Source organism: Gekko japonicus, unplaced genomic scaffold (assembly GCF_001447785.1).
Source record: "Gekko japonicus isolate JY-2015 unplaced genomic scaffold, Gekko_japonicus_V1.1 scaffold4975, whole genome shotgun sequence".
NCBI classification, from domain to species: Eukaryota; Metazoa; Chordata; class Lepidosauria; order Squamata; family Gekkonidae; genus Gekko; species Gekko japonicus.
This window is the reverse complement of record NW_015163237.1, coordinates 31,324-47,174: the sequence shown is the minus strand read 5'-3', so window position 1 is coordinate 47,174 and position 15,851 is coordinate 31,324. Positions and strand designations below refer to the sequence as shown.

The window sequence follows — 15,851 nt, the reverse complement described above, 5'->3', positions numbered from 1 at the left end:
GTCCATTAAATTCGGGAAGATTCCTGAGGCCACACTGACCCCGAACTGCAGCTACTGCACCCTGAAGTGCACTGACCCCGAACTGCAGCTACTGCACCCTGAAGTGCACTGACCCCGAACTGCAGCTACTGCACCCTGAAGTGCACTGACCCCGAACTGCAGCTACTGCACCCTGAAGTGCACTGACCCCGAACTGCAGCTACTGCACCCTGAAGTGCACTGACCCCGAACTGCAGCTACTGCACCCTGAAGTGCACTGACCCCGAACTGCAGCTACTGCACCCTGAAGTGCACTGACCCCGAACTGCAGCTACTGCACCCTGAAGTGCACTGACCCCGAACTGCAGCTACTGCACCCTGAAGTGCACTGACCCCGAACTGCAGCTACTGCACCCTGAAGTGCACTGACCCCGAACTGCAGCTACTGCACCCTGAAGTGCACTGACCCCGAACTGCAGCTACTGCACCCTGAAGTGCACTGACCCCGAACTGCAGCTACTGCACCCTGAAGTGCACTGACCCCGAACTGCAGCTACTGCACCCTGTCACTATAGTCTGGGCCTCCATGGTCGTATCAACCATGAGCAGCTGCTGATAGGCCTGGGCCAAGTCCAACTTTCTGAATACCTTGGCGCCCGCCAGGGAGGCCAAGATTTGGCTGACTATCAGGACCGGGTAGGAGTGGTCCTGTAGCGCTTTGTTTATGTTGCATTTGTAGTCTGCACAGATGCAGATGTCCCCATTGGGTTTAACGGGAGTCACAATCGGGGTTTCCCAGAGGGCATGAGGAACTGGTTCCAAAACCGCTTGGCCCACTACCCGATCCAGCTCCTCCTCTATTTTTGGCTTCAACACGAACGGGACACGCCTGGCCTTTAGCCATATTGGCCACACCTCTGGGTTGAGCTGGAGGGAGATGGCGGGTCAGGTATAGCGACCGAGCATCTGATCGAAGACGGCCGGAAACTCATTGCACACCCGCTGAAAGACTTTTGTGGCCACGTGGTGCACCCCCGTCATACGGAACCCCAGGGGTGCGAACTAGGATAGTCCTAAGAGACTCATGTGACTGCCACCCACCACCAGCAAGTCCAAAAGTCCGTCAAAATTCTGGTACTGTATCTGGAACTTGCCCACCCCTCTCACAGCCACTTTGTTCTGTTGGAAGTCCCATAAGGTGAAACCAACAGGCTTAAGGTGAGCCCCCCCCCCCCGCGGAGTCTCTTAAAGGTGTCCTCTGAAATTATGGAGGTGGAGGACCCTGTGTCAAGCTCCATCTTACAGGGCATTCCCTTGATTAGGACAGTCACTGTGATTTTATCTGGGGTGTCCTGGGGCAAATTCAGTATCTGTTGCTGTTGGATGGAGGTGATGTGCAATTCTGCACTGTGCGTGGATGCTGGGTTTGCCGTTGGTCACCTCCAGTTCCCCTTGGAACGGCAGGCTCAGGCAATGTGGCCAACTTTTCCGTAGTTCCTATGCGTGGCGTCCTGGAAACGGCAGGATCTCCACTTGTGGGGCTCTCCGCAGCTGGTGCATGGCGTCGATGTGGCAGGGTCGACAGCACATGGTGGAGCGGAGGGGTGAGTGCCGCGGCATGCAGGATGCTGTATTTGCAGGACCTCTTCTTCCTCCTCCTCAGATGTGTCCATGTGGTGGCCCGCGGTAGTTGGTATCCTCGATGATGGCAGACTTTGCGCATGACCACCGCTGTGAACTGGTCGACGGTTTTTGCAGTGAGGGCTAATTCCATGGCCTCCTTGAATTTGGAGTCTCCCTTGGTGAGAAGCTTTCTTTGAATCCACTCGTCCCGCAGGACGCATACCAGCCGGTCACGGAGCGCTTCCTCGAGGTCGTGACTAGCCTGATCTCATCACAACTCAGAAGCTGAGCAGGGTTGGCCCTGGTTAGTATTTGACTACTTTAGTAGTTGACTGCTGTTGTGTACTGAGCCATGAGTCATCCAATGAGATAGTCTCTGAAACTGGTTGAGCTTGTTACCCAGAACAATAGCTTACCAAAATTCTGGAGTGGGCCAATAGAGACGTAAATAGCCTATCTTTGGGAGTGGGGTGTGTTAGATGTGGTCTTTGCATGCTTTATAAACAGGGAAGGAAGCCCTGGATTTTAGTCCTTGTAGTGTGCCTCAAATCACTAACTAAAGTAGAGCTGATCACTGCAATGTGTCCAGAACCCAGTATTTAACATTGGCGACCAAGGTGAGATCCTGATGAGCCAGCCCAGCACCCACCAGCACCATATTGCACACCAAGCTCCAGCGCCACGTGCATCACATTGCTCCCAGGACCATGGCTGCCGCTCCAGGACACTTCGACGCATTTGATGCCACCACGGAAGACTGGGAGTCCTATGTCCCCTGGTTCAAGTTTTTCCTCGAGTCCTCCGGGATTGAGGAGGAGGAAAAGAAGCGTGCTACCTTCTTCAGAGTCTGCAGCTGCTCGACTACATTTGAGATAACTCGTTCACTGCTTGCTCTTGCAGAGCATACAAGACAATTTTGGACTGGCTAAAGGAGCACTTCTCGCCAAACAGGATGCAAACCATCATGCCCTAAACAATGATTTCACTTCAGAGTGATGTCGTCACGGCGCATGCGTAAAGCGCACGCATCAAACAACTCCCAGAGGCAGAGAGGGACCCACACACACACCAGCAACCAGGTAAGACCTGGCAACCCTAATCTTTTCAGAAACATTGGTCCAGGCTTCAGGCCTACAAAAATCATTCAAGCCTCTCTTTCTGAGGACTCAAAGTCATGCTGACCACAGCTTCAGAGTGCGAAAGAAGGAAAGAGAGGAGTCAACAAAGTCACTGGGCTGAGAGGTTTCAAGGCCAAGACCCTGGGGAGGGAGCTTTGCCAATACCTTCTGTCTCGTTAGCACGAGGACCCCCAGGGGGGAGAGGGTGCCTGGCTTAATTGGGCCCTGTACAGCTGCAGAGTACCTGGCTTCATGCGGGCAACACCCTTACTTGGGTAGAACCCCTGTTAGCAACATGCTTGATTGGTTAAGGTCACCTGCTTAGCAACACATTTGGTTGGTCAACTAGAATCAAGCCAATGCAGGTCATTTAGCATAAAGAAGATCTTAGAGGTTAGAGGACTGCACCCACAGAGTGGGGATCAATGGCGTTTCATCTGATTGGAGGGGGGTGTCCAGGGGGGTGCCGCAGGGCTTGGTTTTGGGCCCGGTACTTTTCAATATTTTTATCAATTATCTGGATGAAGGGGTAGAAGGGCTACTGATTAAATTTGCTGATGATTCCAACTTGGGTGGAGTAGCAAACACCCAGGAAGATAGAGTTAAGATTCAATAAGACCTGAATACTCTGGAGAAGTGGGCAGTTGCGAATTCAATAAAGATAAATGCTCAGTATTACATCTGGGCCACAAAACTGTCAAGTACAAATATTGGATGGGGGATACGTTTCTGGGCAGTAGTGTATACGAAAAAGACCTTGGGGTCAGGGTGGACTGTAAATTAAATATGAGCAGTCAGTGTGATGCAGTGGCAAAAAAGGCAAATTCCGTCTTGGGTTGTATCAAAAGGGCCATAGCATCAAAATTGCAGGAGGTCATAGCCCCTCTGCATACAGCTTTGGTCAGGCTGCACCATTGTGCAGTTCTGGAGGCCTCACTTCAAAAAAGATGTGGACAGAATTGGGAGGGTGCAGAAGAGAGCGACAACGATGATCAGGGGTCTGGAGACTGAGCCCTACGAGGAAAGGCTAAAGGCCTTGGGAATGTTTAGTTTGGAGAAGAGGAGATTGAGGGGGGACATGATTGCTCTCTTTAAATATTTGAAAGGCTGTCATTTGGAGGAGGGCAAGGAGCTATTCCAGTTGGCAGCAGAGGATAGGACCCGTAGCAACGAGTTTTAATTACATGCAGAAAGGTATCGCCTGGATATTAGAAAAAACTTTTTCACGGTCAGAGTGGTTCAAAGATGGAATCAGCTTCCTAGGGAGGTGGTAAGCTCCCCTTCACTGGCAGCTTTCAAGAAGAGGCTGGATGAAAATTTTCAGAGAAGCTTTAAGCTGGTCCTGCATTGGGCAGGGGGTTGGACTAGATGGTCTGTATGGCCCCTTTAACTCTGTGATTCTATCTTTCCTTCTGTTTTGTGCACTTTGCGGGGATTACATCTGCCTTTGGGTCACCTCTTGATTCTAGACTAGGTGGGCCTTACTGGTTGGAACACCTCCTTTGGACTTTGGATTTTGAAAGTCCATCTGGTCATGTAATATCTGGACTTGGAGAACCAATGCTTGTAAAAGTGCGTAGGTTAGATATTTAGCTTTTATTATGTTATCCATGTTCTTCACTCCTCTTACATTGTGTATCTCTGCACTTTCCTTTAATAAACCTTATTAATTATATTTTGTGGTGCTCTTGGGTTTCCATCTGAATCCAGTACTTTAGCCCTTGTTGGCCACAGCTACCAGAGTCACTGTTTCTGGAACTCAACTTGCAAGTGTCCCACCTCGCAGGGCAGACTTCTTCAATTAGACCCAGGTGGGCTGGAGACTCAGTCCCTTGGTCTGGGGCTGGCGGGTCAGTTACGGGTCACGAGGAGTCACATTCCAGTAATTTGTGGTTTTGTTTTGTTAAATAAACAAATTTTGACAAGGACCTGTAAGAATTCCATTACAAATGGAGGTACAATTAGATCCAGAGATGTGTTTCCCATTGAAATGGATGGAAATGATTGCGAAACTGATCAACACGACTAGCTGTAATTAGGATGCCAAACACGGTCACTTCCAATAGGAGCTAACTCAAATATTATGATCTTCTATGCCCACCGAAAACAGAGATCCTGAGGGTGCTGTTCCTCCCAGTGGGACAGAGGGCAGGAGAGGAAGGGAGCATGCAACCTTTGTGTTTTTTTGCAGTCAGCAAACATCCTTTTACCCAACCCAGTTCAAAGAATTTTGGAAATCTAAAACTTAATTTGCATATATTTCAGTCAACATTGTGGTGCCTTGGTGGCCCTCCTGAGTTTTCCTTATCTTTCCAGCAGTCTTTCTTTTTCCTAACCTGCTTTGCTGTTATGTTTTGGAAAAGGTTGTGGCAAAGCTGCACAGGCACCCACATGGACAGCTACCTCTGGATCTTCCCTGTTACACCCACATCAGCTCTATCCACCAACCCCCCTCTAGGCCCTCCATAGCGGCTCCTTGAGACTTAGCTTCAGTGTTACAATTTCCAACTGTTCTGAAATATATTGAAACACAGTGTGATAATTGTTGCCTTGTCTAGACATTACAAGGATCAGTATTGGGACCAGTACTATTTAATTTATTCATAAATGATCTGGAAGTAGAGGTGAGTAGTGTAGTAGCCAAGTTTGCAGATGACACCAAATTATTCAGGACAGTGAAAACCAAGGTTAACTATGAAGAGCTCCAAGACGATCACCATAAATTCAATGAGTGGGCAACAATGTGGCAAATAGAGTTCAGTGTTGGTAAGTGTAAGTTGATGCACATTGGGACAAAAAAATATAGGATAATGGGGTCTGAACTCGCTGAGTTCCAGGAATCTTTGGGATAAATTATTTGGGATTCTCTTGGAGAACCGAACTGTTAGCCACTAAGAAGAATTGTAGAAAACAGTTTTTTTAAGTCAAATTTAATTGACAACAGAGTTTTTCTAATGTTCTAATGAGCAGGTTTTCTTATGTCACCCTTTTAATTGGACTGATAGGAACCATCCCAGCTAGACCTGTCATAAGTGGAGATCCATGTTTCCAGCCTTTGCTTCAAAGAATGAGGTTAAAAGATTACAGCAGTTTATGATTTTTAGCAATTTAAATAAGAAAAACTCAGACTAAGTTTCTTTTTCCTTAAGGTGGAATGCTTTAACAAAGCAGTATTGAACTACTGGAATCTATAAACAATATCTATATATATTTGCCTTCTTCAGCCTATTTTTTAAAAAGAAAAGACTTTGTTTGTAGAGACACTTAAATGAACTGAATTGGTGTGATGCCAGGATTTTAATTGGAATAATATGAAACACCACAATAATTAATTGTCAAAGTTAAAGATTTATAGTAGCATCCTTTACTTCAAAGGATCTAGAAATAATTGGTCAAGATGTTTTTAAAAGAGCCTAATTGGGGTGAATGAGGGGATAATTGTATTGTGAGGGAAACCTCTTTTCCTACTTGCTGTGTGTTTTTAGAAAATTAAAATACTTTATATTTTGCTTAAAGCTGAATATTTACTATAATTATGGTAGCAGCAGCTAGCTGAATTATTTTCAACTTTGCTATAGAAAATTATCAAGCTTAAGACAAAAAGATGCTTGCTTAAAGAAAAATCATTATACACTTAAAACTAACCTGGCAAAGATCCATAAACTACTAACAAGCAAAAAGTTGGACCAAGAAGTTTATGAAGACATAGAAATTAATCATGCACAACTGGAAGCCAATGTAAAAAGTACATTTGTATTAGACAAAGAAACCCCCTATTGACCAAGGTACGAGTTTAGAATATATATTTTTATATTTTCGTATACCCTTAGTGATAAGCGTATAAAAATGCTTTAGAGTGCTGTTACATTTTACATGCATATATCAATGTAAAAGAACCATTTTTGTAATTGTAGAGTTAAGACGTGGCCAAGTAACATCCTGCTCATCAAATATGTGATTGATGACTGAACCAGACAGATCTAAACTGAGCATGTACAAATGATGTCAATGATGATGTAAAGTGAGGAGGAGCAAGAAGAGCACATAAGCAAGATCCCTGCTGTAACCCACTGAACATCCACACTGAATCCTTTGCTGTGAGATGTTCCTTTATTCAAATAAATCTTTATTTTACCCTTTATTGCCTGGAATCATTTTATTTCACTGTGGTTCATTGGCTAGCCACACAAGTCAAAGAAGCTTAGCACCCTCAGGGTGTCGCTTTCAGTTTGAATGATCGGGGGAAGGGGAGGAACAACCATTTAGTAAGGCGAGAACACACACATTCTGATTCCAGTGTGAAGGGAAACACCACACCCCCGAGTGTCCAAAGTGGGCACAGTTGTCCCTCAGTCTATCACAGCGTAGTCCCAGTGCTGTGATTTTGAGAGAGGCAGGGGCAGCCTTTTCCAAACACCCAAAAGAAGGAGGAAAGTGTCTCTCCAAGGAAGGAGGCTCCCGAGAATCTGTAAAGAAGGGCTGCTGTGTCACGGTTGAAAAAGTCCACTTCCTCTTTGTCGTAGTTCAGACACACTCGGATCCTATTCAGACCAAGATGATACCTCTGGGGGTAACTGAGAGCCATGTAACCCAAACCCATTTTCCCCACAGCCCAGATCCCTCCCTCAGGACTAATGAGGAGGATCCCTCCCTTCTGTCAGCGAGCTGCCATGTTCTTGGGACATGTCTCGTCCCTTTCCCATCCCTGCCCTTCCCTCACTCCTGTAGTTGTTATTCTTTTCATGTTAGGCATCTGTAACTGCCAAGGTTCTCCAGCTGGTGTGATGGGGTATTGTGTCTTTATGCTCTGGCTTGTTTAGGTTTCCCGTGTGAACTCAACTTGTGTTTATGGAACTGGCCGTTGCTGTTCTCAGGCCGCTTCGCGCCTTTTCTAATCTGTAACCTAACGAGGGAAATGAGCTCATTGGTTTAAACCTTGTTTGAAGTTCCTTTAATACACCTTCCCTGGGTATTGTAGTTATTCCTAACAATCTCTGTATGTTCATGATCAACCATGCTTTGGAAATAAATCTTGCTTCTTTTTGAACGTGGATCTATTCTCCTGATTTGGGATCTAACATTTTGTTAGGAATCATACCTTTCCCCCTCACCCCGAGTCTGACGCCTGTCATGAGCGGGGCCGAAGGGAAATCTCCAATTCCGGCGGGGGACCAAGGAGCCATCCCGGTCACCGCCTCGACATCGGGCCCGGTGCCGACCGATGGTGCCGTCGGGGGAGCGATCCCGCGGCACGAGACTCTTCCCTGGCCGCCTCCTACCCCTACCCACTCACCGATCTACTCAAGACTAAAGGAAAGGGTTTTGACGCCACTAAACCAGGTGCCCCCCTTAAATGGTCTCCTGAGTGTGCTGTGGCGGTCTTTTGAACGTGGATCTATTCTCCTGATTTGGGATCTAACACCTTCTTCCTCACAGACTTTCTGGCCATCCCCACAGCCCACCATCCCTCGCATTCCGCAGTGACTTTCCAGAAATGTTGGCCTGATGTGAACCCCTCCCGTCCCAGCACTATAGTCCTTCCATCAAATATCTCAGGATTGTTGGGAAGAGGTTGAGCGCTATCTGTCCATCTCACACTCTTACGATCCTCAGACAGGATGAGTTTGGAATAGGCCATGTCAGGGTCCAGAGTCAAATTTACGGCTGGAAAGAAATGAGGAGACAGAAGAGAAAGAGACTTAGCCGGGAGACTAATTTACTTTCCACCCTTCAACTAAAGACTTCCTCCAGCTGTCCTGGGGATAACTCCAGCCTGGAACAGTCCTGATTTAAAAACCTTATCACAATTTTTTCCTGTTTATTTTTCCACTCAAAAGAGGGAGCCTCTGTATACAAACCTCTGTATTTTGAATGCCACAGAATGCTGAGAGACAGGACACTGTGGGAGGGGAGGGGAAAGCACTACACATGCTCTCAGGTGTGTATTTTTGTCCTGTGCCCCAGGATTTGACAGACAAGGTTCCGCCCACTCTGTAACTTCTGCCATTCATTTTTTACAAGTGGCATGAGTCTAGTGATATGAGACTATTAAAAAGGTAAAGGCTCCCTTGCTCGAAAGCCAGTCGAGTCCGACGCTAGGGTTGCGGTGCTCATCTCCATTTCAAAGCCGAAGAGCCAGCGCTGTCCGAAGACGTTTCCGTGGTCATGTGGCCGGCATGACTAAACGCCAAGGCGCACGGAACGCTGTTCCCTTCCCACCGAAGTGGTACCTATTTATCTACTTGCAATTTCTTGCTTTCGAACTGCTAGGCTGGCAGGAGTATGAGACTGTTGCTAGTCTCTAATTGCTGGGGGGGGGGAGAGAAATAACTAGTGGTGTGCAAGGCAGCGCAGAGCAATCAGATCCCTGCAGGCCCAGCAATCCTGGATGGGCTGCCCTCTCTTGCCACTCATTTTAAACCGGGTGGCAGGAGAAGGCAGCGCAGAGCGGCGCCTGCAGGGAGTGAAGGGTTCCCCGCACAGGCCCAGCAATACCGGCTAGGCTACCCTCTCTTGCCAGGTGACAGGAGAAGGCAATGCAAAGCTGAGCAGCTCCCTTCCGGCACAGCGATCCTGGCTGGGATGCCCTCTCTTGCCGCTCTGTTTAAAATTAGCAAACGAAGCACAGACTGATCGAACCAAAGCGCTTGAGCGTATCAAAGTATATTATAACATACAACAATATTAAAGCAGATACTAATACACAAAAGAATGGTAAGTTTCAGGTGAAGGTGAACTTCTCTCAAAATGCAAGTGAATCCGACGAAAACCCCCGGAATGACTCTTCGTTTCGCCTCTTCATCAGATAAATTCCTACACATATATACAACAATACGAAGAGTCATTCCGGAGGTTTTTTGACCGCTGAGGCAAGTACTGACACAGGAAAATCTGCATAACAATGCAGGAGTGAGTGTTGAAGACAAAACAGATTGCAAACTGGTACTAGCCCATGCAGAAACCAGGATCCAAGGCAATGCAGTGAAAACGGATATCCCGAGGCAAAGGGGAAGCCAGGTCGAGTGCTGATAAAATGTGGCACAAATGCCAGATGCAGAATGGACCCCGTTGTCTGCTCTGACTGGCAGCCGCTCTCCCAGGTCCTGAATTCCTCCACTTCACCTTCAACTCCTTGGTCCATTTTTAACTAGAGGTCCCAGGGAATGAAGACCTCACCTTCTACATGCAAAGTCAATGCTCGACAATTGACCTGGGAGCCCCCCTCCACAGAAGGAGGGGGGTGGCATATAGCAGCAGATCACCCCAGTAGGAGATAAATATGGCCTTTAGGTCTGGAGATATGACCTTTATAGCTCTGCCAGAGCCAACCTATAAAGAGGTATTCGACAGGCTAAACTGGGCTATAAGCAGAGGATTGAGGATAATTTCAATACGAATGACATGCAGCAGGTGTGGCATGGGATCCAGAATATAACTAACCATAAACCAACTCTTGCTGCCATGGATCGAGACCCTTCATTGGCGGAGGAGCTTAATCTCTTATTTGCCCATTTTGATGTGGAGCCGAAGGGGACAGCCATATTACAGCCATCTGTCCATGGTGGCCCCTCCCTCAGGGTAGAAGAGCATGAGGTGAGGCTAACGCTGAGGGCTGTAAATCCGAGGAAAGCGGCTGGACCTGATGGCATTATGGAATGGGTGCACTGGCTGCCAATAGCATACCGAATACGCTTCAAGGTGCTGGTACTTACCTTTAAAGCCCTATATGGCCAGGGTCCGGCATACCTGAGGGACCGCCTTTCCCCATATATACCCCAGAGAGCACTACGGTCAGGGAACATCAGTTAATTATCCCGGGACCCAAAGATGCCAGGCTCGCCACCACCAGGGCCAGGGACTTTTCGGTGGCGGCTCCTTACTGGTGGAATGAGCTCCCGGAAGAGATCAGGGCCCTGCAGGACCTTTTGCAGTTTCGCAGGGCCTGCAAGACGGAGCTCTTCCACCAGGCTTTCAATCAGGAGCCGCCACCATGACCACCAACTATACTACTAGAACATCTTGTAGTACAGGACCGGCCCTAACGCAGAGTTAGGCCTATATCTACTTGGGAGACCGGAAGACCGCTGGATCGAGAACTCGAATGATATATCTTAGAGCACGCCATCTAATTTAATACTGCGAGCACTTTAAATGTTTAAATGTTATGAATGTTTTAAACTGTTTTAAAATGTTTTAAAAGTTTTATGCTGATGAGGTACATCGTACCGACTTCTGTAAGCCGCCCTGAGCCGGTTCGCTGGGAGGGCGGGGTATAAATACGAATAATAAACAGTTGCTGTAGATTTTCCGGGATGTGTGGCCGTGGTCTTGGCACTGTAGAACCTGACGTTTCGTCAGTAGCTATGACTGGCATCCTCAGAGGTATAAACACAGAAAGATGGAATACTCTCTGTGTCAAGGTGAGAAGAAAATGGTAGGCAGTAAATTTATATCTACTCTAGATATATATCTACTCTAGAAACGTCAGGCTCTACAGTGCCAAGACCACGGCCACACAACCCGGAAAATCTACAGCAACTAATGAACTCTGGCCCTGAAAGCCTTCGACAACATAATAAATAAATGTGTCGGGCACATCAGCCCAATTCCAGCACTTTGTTTATTTATTTGTTAAATTGGATTTAATAGGCCGCCCTTCCCTGCAAGCAAGGGCTAAGGGCGACTAACAACAATATTAGCATTCCAGCCCAACTACATTAAAACAGTTCAATAAATAACCACAGTAAAAGTAGTATACAATAATACTTAACGTGACGGAAAAAACTAACTCCTTGGTCTTGGGAAGGGCTGAGAGGAATGAGGAACCACATGCGAGTGCCAGAAGAGGTCTCATCGCTGTCCTTAACCAAAAGCCTGGCAGAACATCTCTGCCTTGCATGCCCTGCGGAAAGGTAGCAGCTCCCACCAGGCACAGATGTTTTCCGGCAGAGTGTTCCACCAGGCAGGGGCCAGGGCTCAAAAGAAGAAGAAGAAGAGATTGGATTTATACCCCACTCTTCACTTGGAGTCTCAGATCGGCTTACAAACTTCTTTCCCTCCCCCTCCCCACAACAGACACCCTGTGAGGTGGGTGGGGCTGAGAGAGCTCTTGACAGGAACTGCTCTTTTTCAAGGACAGCTGTGCCAGAGCTTGTGACTGACCCAAGGTCACATCAGCAGGTGCAAGTGGAGGAGTGGGGAATCAAACCCGGTTCTCCCAGATTAGAGTCCGCACACTTAACCACTACACCAAACTGGCCCTGGTCAAGGACAGCCGGACCTCTCTCGGGCCGGGGGCCACCAGCAAGTTCTTAGGTCCTGAGCGCAATGCCCTTCCAGGGGCATATTGGGAGAGGCACTCCCAAAGATATGTAGGTCCCTGACCACTAAGGGCCTTAAAGGTCAAAACCAAAACCTTGAACCTGATCCGGTGCTCCACTGTAAGCCAAGGCAGCTCATGCAGCATTTGTTGAATATGTGCTGTATGAGGGATCCCTGTGAGAACTCGCGCAGCTGCATTTTGGACCAGTTGAAGCTTCCGGGTCAGGCATAGGGGCAGGCCAATGTAGAGCGAATTACAGTAATCCAACCCGGAGGTGACCGTTGCGTAGATTATCATGGCTCGGTCAGGGCGAGACAAGTAGGGAGCCAGCTGCCTAACCTGGCGAAGTTGGAGAAATTCCAGGTTGGCAACCTTTGCAACCTGGGCTTCCATGGATAGGGAAGAATCCAGGGTCACACTCAGACTCCTGACGGTCTGTGCTGGTGATAGTGGCACACCCTCGAGAGTCAGGAGCTGGCAACCCAAACGAGTCTCCCCCCTACCCAGCCACAGAAGCTCCGTCTTTCCTGGATTCAGTTTCAGCCGACTCTGTTTTAACCGTCTCACCACAGCCTCCAAACCCTTGGCAAGATTCTCGGGGACGGTACTTGGCCGGTCACCCATCAACAGATAAAGTTGGGTGTCATCAGCATATTGATGGCACCCTAACCCGAAACTCCGCACTAGCTGGGTGAGGGGGTGCATATAAATGTTGAACAACACTGGGGAGAGAAGTGCCCCCTGAGGGACCCCACACTCCAGTGGGTATCTTGAGGATACTGTCCCTCCCAGCGCCATCCTCTGTCCCCGACCATGGAGAAATGAGGTGAGCCATTGTAAGGCTGTCCCAAGGATTCCAATGTCGATGAGGCAGTGAGTCAGTAGATTGTAATCGACTGTGTTGAATGCTGCTTTGGGGGCGGGGTTCCCCTGGTGGCCAGATCCGAGCCGGCAGGACAGGGGCCTCTAGAGTGGGCAAACCCACACCCCACTGGGGGATCTGGCAGCCCTGAAATGATGTAAAGTTCTTGTGTTATTCACATATGAACACAAGGATAAGCCCTGACTCTCTGAAAAGCCACATGCTCTTTCTGTCAGAATCCTCACAACCAACCTCTTGACCCTACAAGGACCAACTGCATTCCTCACTTGGGTCTTCTGTTCTCTTTTTTTCTATCTCCTACTTGTAGAAACAAAACGAATTGGAAAGAGAAAACACAGTGGCTCTGTTCAGACAATTGCACGAGTTTCTAGCAGATCAAGAGAAACTTCTGCTATTCCAGTTGGAGGAGCTGGAAAAGGACATCGCAAGAGCAAGGGATGAGTGTCTAGCCAGACTCTCCAAGGAACTCTCCTCTCTTGAAAGACTCATCCAGGAGATGGAAGAGAAGCACCAGCGGGCAGATATTGACGTTCTGAAGGTAGGAAAGAGCCCTTTGCCTCCTTCAGCTACACAAGAGAAGGGCTTGGTTTATGCAAGGGATAAGATTGATTTGAGGAGCTGCGGTGGCTCAAGTGGTTAAGACGCTGAACTGCAGGCTGTGGAAGGTCAGTAGTTCATCAGTTCGAGGCCCGGGTGCCACATGACGGAGTGAGCTCCCGTCTCCCATTCCAGCTCCTGCCAACCTAGCAGTTCGAAAGCAAGAAATTGCAAGTAGATAAATAGGGACCACTTCGGTGGGAAGGTAACAGCATTCCGTGCGCCTTGGTGTTTAGTCATGCCGGCCACATGACCACGGAAACGTCTTCGGACAGCGCTGGCTCTTCGGCTTTGAAACGGAGATGAGCACCGCAACCCTAGAGTCGGATTCGACTGGCTTTCGAGCAAGAGAACCTTTACCTTTACTTAAGATTGATTTGACTGTGTCTAGGAACATACAAGAGATAGAGGTCAGGTGTTCACTAACGTGAGGCCTGTGTGGAATTAAAGTTACTAACATTGACAGAATCAGTTGCCCTGTTCCTTTGCTGCTGATTTCAAAGTCTTCTGGTTCCAATATCTGCAAATACAAGATCTCTTGAATAAGCTTCAGAAAGGAGGGATGTTCTCTAGACCGCTAAACGACTTTGAGCAGATACTTAAAAACTCAAATGGAGAAATTAAGGGAATAATAGGCAAGCTGTACAGACTCCTGTTAAAGGGTGAAAAAACAACCAAGCACCAAGAAGACAGAGCATCACTTGCCCCAGAGTCCCTATCTATACCTTGTGGCTAATAGCCAGGGATCCCTTTCCTCCTGCCTCTTTCGGGCAAGGCCCTTAACAGACTGCCATGACTCTGGTCCTAGGGTAGGGTTGTCAACTTCCAGGCGGTGTTTGGAGATCTCCCTCTGGGTTTACAACTGATCTCCAGGCAACAGAAATCAGCTCACCTGAAGAAAATGGCCACCTTGGAAAGTGGAGTCTATGGCATATCACATCGAAGTCCCTCCCCTCCCTAAAACCCCACCCTTCTCAGGCTCCACCCCCCAAAATCTCCAGGTGTTTTCCAACCTGGAGCTGGCAAACCTATTCTAGGGGTCCCTTTCAGTCAGTGTCTGTCCTGAAGTATGACCAAATTTGAGGTATGAAGGACCCAGGCAGAGTGACTGAGAAACAATTCATTAAACAAATACTGTAGAAGTTAAATAAATAAGAGAACAGTTATAAAAATGGTCAGAATTAGGGTTGACAGGTCCCTACCTCTTCTCCAGCGGGGGGGGGGTGAAGCTCCTTGTCTGGGAGATGCGTGCGCCGCGATGATGTCACCCAGAAGCCATAGAGTTTTCAGGCCAAATGCTAGAGTGTCCCCCGACAACGTGCCCAGAGTGATGATGTCACCTCCGGATGACGTCATCGTGCCGAGCACATCAGCCTGATCCAGGCATTTTGGGGATGGGATTCCCCCTGCCAGCTGGATCCGGGCCAGCAGGTCAGGGGCCCCTAGAGCGGGCAAACCCTTGCCCCCCCAAAGGGATTTGGCAGCCCTAGATGGGGACGCTGCAACTATACAGGGCAAAACTCACACACAACAGAAGGCCGGTGGAAAAACAACAAACATCCCTAATGTGGTTGCCTTACTTAGATCCTACTCCTGTCTCAGTGCTTGATACCAGAAGGCCAGACTCACCTCACCGCGGGGCGAGGGATCAACTTCCTTCAAAGTAGGGTTGTCATTCTCAAGGTGGAACCCTGGAGAGTTCCAAGAACTACAACTGAACTCCAGACTACACAGATCAGTTCCCCTGGAGAAAATTGCTGCTTCCGATGGGTGGACTCGATGACATTATTCCCTTCCAGAGGTTCCTCCCCTCCCCAGTCACCTTCCTCAAATCTCCAGGAATTTCCCAACTCAGAGTTGGAAACCACACTCCAAAAACATCCTCACTACTGCTCAAGGGTTGAATAGGTTCCTTCACTGTGCAGGGCTTTATACACTCTCTTGTTACAGCTCTGCCTCCTTGACAGGAAGCTGAAGTTGGTTCCTGATTCCCAGTTCCTTATTCATCCCTCATCCTCATTCAATCTAAAACACTGAGGAGACTTTGAAAGCTCTGAAGCTCAAAATAAGGTCTAAACAATCACATATGTTATAGCCCCCCCCCCCAAGTTCAGGAGACTCTCCCCTTCAAGAGGACATATGGCACTCCCTGGTCCAAAGCCCAAAAGAGTTTGTAATCCTTTCCCTAGCCTCTCCAGTGAGGAACACAAAACCACAGAAAAATAGCAGCCAGTCAGAAGTATCTCTTTAATTACCTTAGTAAAGGGAGATGAACTCAAATTAACATTCCAAACAACCTCCATTTATTCCCTCCTTTCCCAGCCGCTCT

At 48.1% G+C, this 15,851-nt stretch overlaps 1 protein-coding gene across 1 annotated transcript in view; it reads left to right on the top strand.

Annotated features, from left to right (window-relative positions):
* Nucleotides 1-15,851, top strand: part of LOC107106982 (tripartite motif-containing protein 7-like) — a 55,055-nt gene that overhangs the window by 18,796 nt on the left and 20,408 nt on the right. The window contains exon 3 of the mRNA XM_015407197.1: nt 13,233-13,463. Coding sequence (XP_015262683.1) covers nt 13,233-13,463 — 231 coding nt within the window. The remainder of the gene's footprint in view (nt 1-13,232; nt 13,464-15,851) is intronic.